General features: G+C 45.3%; 1 protein-coding gene across 2 annotated transcripts in view; it reads right to left on the reverse strand.

Annotated features, from left to right (window-relative positions):
• Positions 1-3334, reverse strand: part of SH3PXD2B (SH3 and PX domains 2B) — a 134341-nt gene extending 131007 nt beyond the window's left edge. Inside the window, exon 1 of one of the 2 annotated variants that reach the window (XM_048489861.1) lies at positions 3023-3334. In XM_048489861.1, coding sequence (XP_048345818.1) covers positions 3023-3094 — 72 coding nt within the window. In that variant the 5' untranslated portion in view covers positions 3095-3334. Of the gene's footprint in view, positions 1-2838; positions 2952-3022 lie in introns of those variants that run through there. The other variant, XM_048489862.1, reaches the window with a different exon arrangement.
• Positions 3335-6000: the final 2666 nt, after the last annotated feature.

Here is a 6000-nt window from a genome sequence, read left to right on the forward strand (position 1 = left end):
CAGTTCCCTTCTTGAAAACTAAAGTATCTTCCAAGATTAATCAAATGAGAAGAAATCGGACCAGCAAAATTGGATTGTTGTTGGGTTTTTTTTGCAATTTACTGCTTTATAGAGGAAGAAGGTTGCAAGTTCCCAACAGGGAAAATGAGTTTTGATCCTCTGTTCACAGCAGAATTATGACACTCTAAAAGGCAGAAGTTGTTATTTAGAGTAAGGCAGGGAAAAGTTTGCATACATAACACAAGGTAGCCTCTCTCCATACCCCATGGTTGCAATCAAGTGAACATAATATGTCATGCCTTCATAAAGAGGGAAATAGGTCAGCGGGGATACATTGGCTCTGGCTTGTAAGGTTGAGAGGAGCAGGATCATACACACACACAAAAATCCTTCCTTCTCAGTCTGAGTTCTGTGTGTGGGTACACAAGATCTCCCAGACTTGGGCAGGTTTTCTACATAGTAACATGGCCAGCAACAGTCCTTGTGTCCCTGCTATTAGAACCTCACAGAATCTTCAGCATGAAGCCCAGGCCTACATGAGAATGTGCTTGTACAGAGCGGCCCCCACCCATCAAACTATGGAAAAGGGCAGATCAGAAGAGCAGGATTGACATCTTTAGAAATTATACATGTAGGCCTTGGTTGCCATTCATGGTTCTACATGCAATGAGGGTTCACACCTATGCATGCATCACACAAAACAACTGTACAGGATTTGGTCTCAAATATGCCATGAATTTAAGGAGCTGAAAGTGAGAAACCCTAAGAATCAATACATTTAATATTCAGAGACGGCCCAACCCTGCAGTTTGCTATAGAAAGAAGGATTATTTCATTTCCAACACAGCAGGCAACTAGAGTTTGCCAATTAAATCTTACGGATCTGTGAGCTCAAAGTCAGGGTTACCAACCGATTCACTGAACCTGTCCAAAAGAAAACTACGTCTTGTATTGTGGGCACGCATTAGAACTCTTTGCATGCAAGTCTGCAGTGGTGCCCTTCGTTGTAATAATGGCACTGAATACGCTAAAGTCCTCCTCCCTCCACATACATCCAATTTATATTTTCTGTTATTACTACACTGTTGTGCACAAAACAGGGGCATGTGGAATAGTGTCTCCATCAGTAATCATAAAAAGATTCTTCAGAACAAAGTCAAGCTGTGCCAGGAAAAAAGTCCAAACACATTTTAAAGTCAGGAATAGGTCCAGCACACAAAAAAGGAGGCCTACCAGTCTCAGTCTACATAAGGAAATCCAATGTCATAAAGATTTTATGAACTGGGTCCAACAAGCAGCAGCAAATCAATTGCAGCCAGAACCATCTCTGGGTCACATGTAGCCCCTCTGCCCGTAGTCAACCCTAAGGACTGTGTTTGATCCAATTCATTCTTTACTGCCCTCATGTTTTTCCCTGTCTCCCTCCTCTATCATTTCCCCCACTGTCAAAAAATTTACATTGTAATATAATCTTGGGGCTAGGGCCTAGTTCTTTTTTGTTATTTTACTAAAGATCAATGGACATTTACAGTACTGTATTTTTGGGGGGGGACCAGAATAATCACAACTGGACTCTGATAGCTATCAGTTTCCAAAGGAAAACTTAATTCCTGACTATTAAGTATCTGTAATTAAGGCAGAAAGGCCTGCATGAATCTACACCAACATGTAGCCAATCCAGTTTACTTTTTTTGCTTAATCCATAGCAGCAGAGTAGCTGCAGGAAGATACGGGGTTAAATGATCTGTATTCTCTGCTCATGTTCATCCCTACACTACCATTCAATCCTTGTTCTCCTCTGCATCCTAAATGCCTCCTACTCGGTTCCTTTTTAAAATTACTCCCTGAAAGAGACCACTTTCCATGTTTCTGAAGCATCCATCCAGTTTACCTCTACAGGTCCTGATTTTCCTGCACGTTACAAATTGCTCTGGATTCCGTAATGGAGAGAAGTTGCCAGCCAACAATTTGAGGGAAAGAATTCACTCCCACAATCTGGAGACCGTGTTTTTTATGCTGCTAATTCTATTAACTTTAGGATTTATCCATTGAGCGTGTAAGATATGTGAAGCGGGAGAACCGATCTTGCAAGACAGTGCATTTGCAGTTCAGCAGACATGCCCTGCTTGAGTTGGAATGACGTGCCGCAACATCAAGCCCGCCAGTCACAGGCCCAGTTGGGCACACACTCCTGACAGAATCTGACAGTTTTGACACATTGCAGCCAGGTCCTCACATCCTCACAATACCTGCAGAGCAGGCAAGAAATCAAGGAATAGTACTTTTTGGCTTGGGTATATTAAAATTTGCACAAACTTCACACACATTACACTAAGGCACATAACCAGGCATGCATATGCCCTCTCTATTAAAAGAAAGAAAGTCAGTTGAGCATATCGCTGGCAACAGAAACCTGGCAGGAAAGCCACTACTTTCCCTCCTGGAGCAGATTTCCTGGCACGAGAGCAGCTGCTCTCCAGATCCACGCCAGCAGTTTCATTTTAAACCAAGGTTTTAAAACAAATACAAGGGAGATGTAACGTAACCCTTCCCAGTCCACAACGGAACTCTCCAGAGCGCTAATCCTGCTGTCCATGAGGCTGGCCGACACGCACAGTCCTGCCTTTGTTAAGCCAGCGCTGGGGCAAGCAGGCAGCACAGGCGGCAAGAACTTCCTGCCTGGTTTGTTAGGAAGTTACCAATCTCTGCATCAACCGAGTATTCCAATTGCAAACATTCATACATGGTGAGTCCAGCAGGGAAGGGAGGGGACCACACAGAAAGGACCAGCGGAGAGGGGAGGGAGAAAAAGATACCCTTCGCCTCTTTGCCAGGTACCTGCAGCCAGCTTCTCCCTCCACGGACAGATTGGATGTCTGTGCAGAAGCCGACCTGGCAGATCCAGCACAGGCGGAGGGAATTGCTCCCCTGTGCAGAAGCAGAAACGACCGGAGATTTTTCACAGGCTTCCCAGTGCTCTCCGCTCCGCCCGCCCCGATTACTTAGACACACACTCACTCACATAGTGTTTATTGGGAATTCGCCTCTTCTGCACGTCCAGCACCTTCACCTCCAAGATACTCTTCCGGGGCATACTTTTGGTCCTCTGCAACCCGCACCCCCGCAGGAAAAGAAAAATGTGCAAATATCAGCTTGGGAGGAAGAAGGGGAGCCAAGAACCCCTCCGCCGGGGCTTTTAAGGCAGCCAAAGCTCCGAGCCGAGCATGCAAACTTAAGAGATGGCTCTGCTCGGGAAGAATAGCCCAAGCCCGGCTCCCTTGGCGTCCGCTTCCTCTTCCTCCCCCCCAGGTCTACCCCCTTCTCTCTTTCCCAGTCCAGAGTTTGCAGATGCGGGACTCCTCCCAGCCCATCCCTGCCAAAGCAGCCTATCCCACTCAGGCAGCAGAGGCAGGGTGGTGAGGCGCTCAGATCCAGCCCAGCTCCCCGGGTTCTTAAAGGGCCACGAGCACCGCTTGTTGGACGGCGCTTTTTTAAAAAAAAGAAAAGAAAAGAAATTACAATAATAAAATAAGCTGAGCCAGTTGTGTCGGCTCGCCCCCACCGCGCAGCTATTCTTGGAACTCAGAAGAAAAAGACACAACTTTCCAGTTACGGGTGGAAGGAAAACGTGGCCAGTAAAAAACAACAACACTGTGCTGTTTGTTGCAAGCCACTGAAGCGGCTTGCCCAACAATGTACAAGCTTGCCTTGCTCTCTCCTTTGACCCCTGAGCATCGCGGCTAGTTTTAGCTGAAAGCAAGTAGGAGAGGCAGGGCGGCCAGGAAATGCAGCCCTCGGTTGATAGAAAGAGTGGGGAGAGAAGATCTTATTACACTAGTTTAACCTCCATTTGACCCCTGGCCCCTTTTCCAGGGAGGGCGAAAGTAGCCAGCAGCAGCCCAGGTCAGAAGCAAAAGCTGCGTGGTTTTTTAGTCAAAATAGTAAAGGGGTGAATGATAGTCGTCCTTTGAACCTGCAAAAATGGAAGGTTTCGGTATCTTCAGCAAGAAGTGACGGCTCGCTTGATTTCCGAGCGGGGACGGGGGCGGCCTTCGGGGTCACATCAATGGACACGGATTTGAGCTCATTTTCCAGAACTGCCAGCTGTTTCTGGAAAAGGGCGGGCTGCAAAAACTCCAGCTCGCTTTTATTAAATCATGTTCTATTGATGTGGATGGAGGGGTGGGATGCAGCCTGGTGGTTCCGAAAACACACCCGTTGGCAACAAGACATAGGAATTTCAAGTTTGTACGAGAGCTCAATACATACATTACAGTAATTGTATAGTTTACATGTATGCCCCTAAATCTTTTTGTAACAAACAACCTATGTGTGTTTCGTTTAAAAAAAATAACACCTGGACCTAACAGAATCTGCCATGTCCCCAGTTCTATTGAAAATGTAGGGTTTGATTTGCACATTCAGTGGCATGCGTTAAACATAACACAAAAATTTCTCAAAAGTGTCAGAAAGATCATTCATACACTGAACAGAAGACCAATTTACATGCTGCACCAGACATGCACACATCCTCCATGTATGTATCTACTTCTGCTTGTCAGAAAGCATTATTTTTAACTTGTTTTATACTCCATCTTCCTTCCTAGAGGGACTGAAAGCAGCTTAACTCCTTTATTTTATTATCACAACAATTCTGTGAAGTAGGTTAGGCTGGTTAGTTTAAAAGTGTGTGACTGACCCAAGGCCTCCAGTAAGTTCTATGACAGCTAGGGATTTGAAACAATATCTCCCAGATTCTACTCCAAATACTAAACGGTTCTGAAGCAACTATGTATTTTAAAGTATGAAAACCTTTGTATCCTGTTTTGGGATCCCAAAGTAGCTCACAATACTATTCTTGCCTCCTCCATTTTATCCTCACTATTGCCCCCTGTTAGGTAGGTTGGCTGAGAAAGAGTGATTAACCCAGCAGAGTAGGGATGTGAACACAGAGGCGTAGCTCTAAGGGGATGGGGGTGTGTGCCCCTGTGGGGGTGTGGTGAGGGCATTCCGGGGGCGTGGCAGGGGTGTTCCAGGGCGGGGCGGGAGGATGCACCGGTGCACCAGGTGCTTTCCCCCCTGCTATGCCTCTGTGTGACCCTCCCAAGAATGTAGGATAACATTCAGCCAGTTTATGACCATCCCAGTTGTTCAAGGCATCTCGACATCTATTTACTCCTAAATCTGAACTTTCATTGTCCCAGGAACAGGAAATTAGTTGTTATGCTTTTGCAAAGTTTTGTTGTTGTTGTTGTTAATAAACAACCTCTCAAATATGCTCTGATTTGAATGCCGGTTGTAACATGACTCAGATGAAATGTCTAATCTGCCACCTGGTCTGTTAATGGACTATTTTGACCCATTCATCACAATGGACATTGACAGACTTCTGAGAAAGCTACCTCTTGTACTCTGAAGTCTGGTCCATCCTGGTTGCTGAAAGTCTGGTCCATATCCTGGTTGATCATCATAAAGCAGTCACTTATTCAGGGCACCTTCCTTCAACCACTCAAAGAGGTGGTTATCCATTCACTACTTAAAAATATTCCCTACAGAAAAGTATATATAGCCAGTTATCACCCTATCTGTAATCTGCCCTTCCTGGGCAAGGTGTCTGACAGAGGGAGACCAACTCCAGGCTTTCTTGAATAACTTATACACTCTGGACTCTTTTCAGTCTAATTTTAGGCTGGGCTGTGGAACGTAGATGGCATTGGTGGCTTCAGTTGATGACTTCTGTCTGAATGTAGACAAAGTTTTTATTGCTCCTACTGGATTTATCTGCTGCCTTTGATGAGTGGACCATTCCATCTTTGAAATGTTTGGAGTCACCAGTAGGTGGGAATATGGTTTAAGCCTTTCTTTATAGACAGGACATAAGGGATTGCCATTGGACACCAGCTATCATCACTTGGGAATTATCCCAAGAGGTTCTACAGTTGCAGTTTTATCCACCATTCTATTCAAACTCCTTTAGCAGAAATTCACAGTTTTGGAATT

The sequence above is a fragment of the Sphaerodactylus townsendi genome, linkage group LG03 (genome assembly GCF_021028975.2).
Source record: "Sphaerodactylus townsendi isolate TG3544 linkage group LG03, MPM_Stown_v2.3, whole genome shotgun sequence".
Lineage (NCBI taxonomy): Eukaryota > Metazoa > Chordata > Lepidosauria > Squamata > Sphaerodactylidae > Sphaerodactylus > Sphaerodactylus townsendi.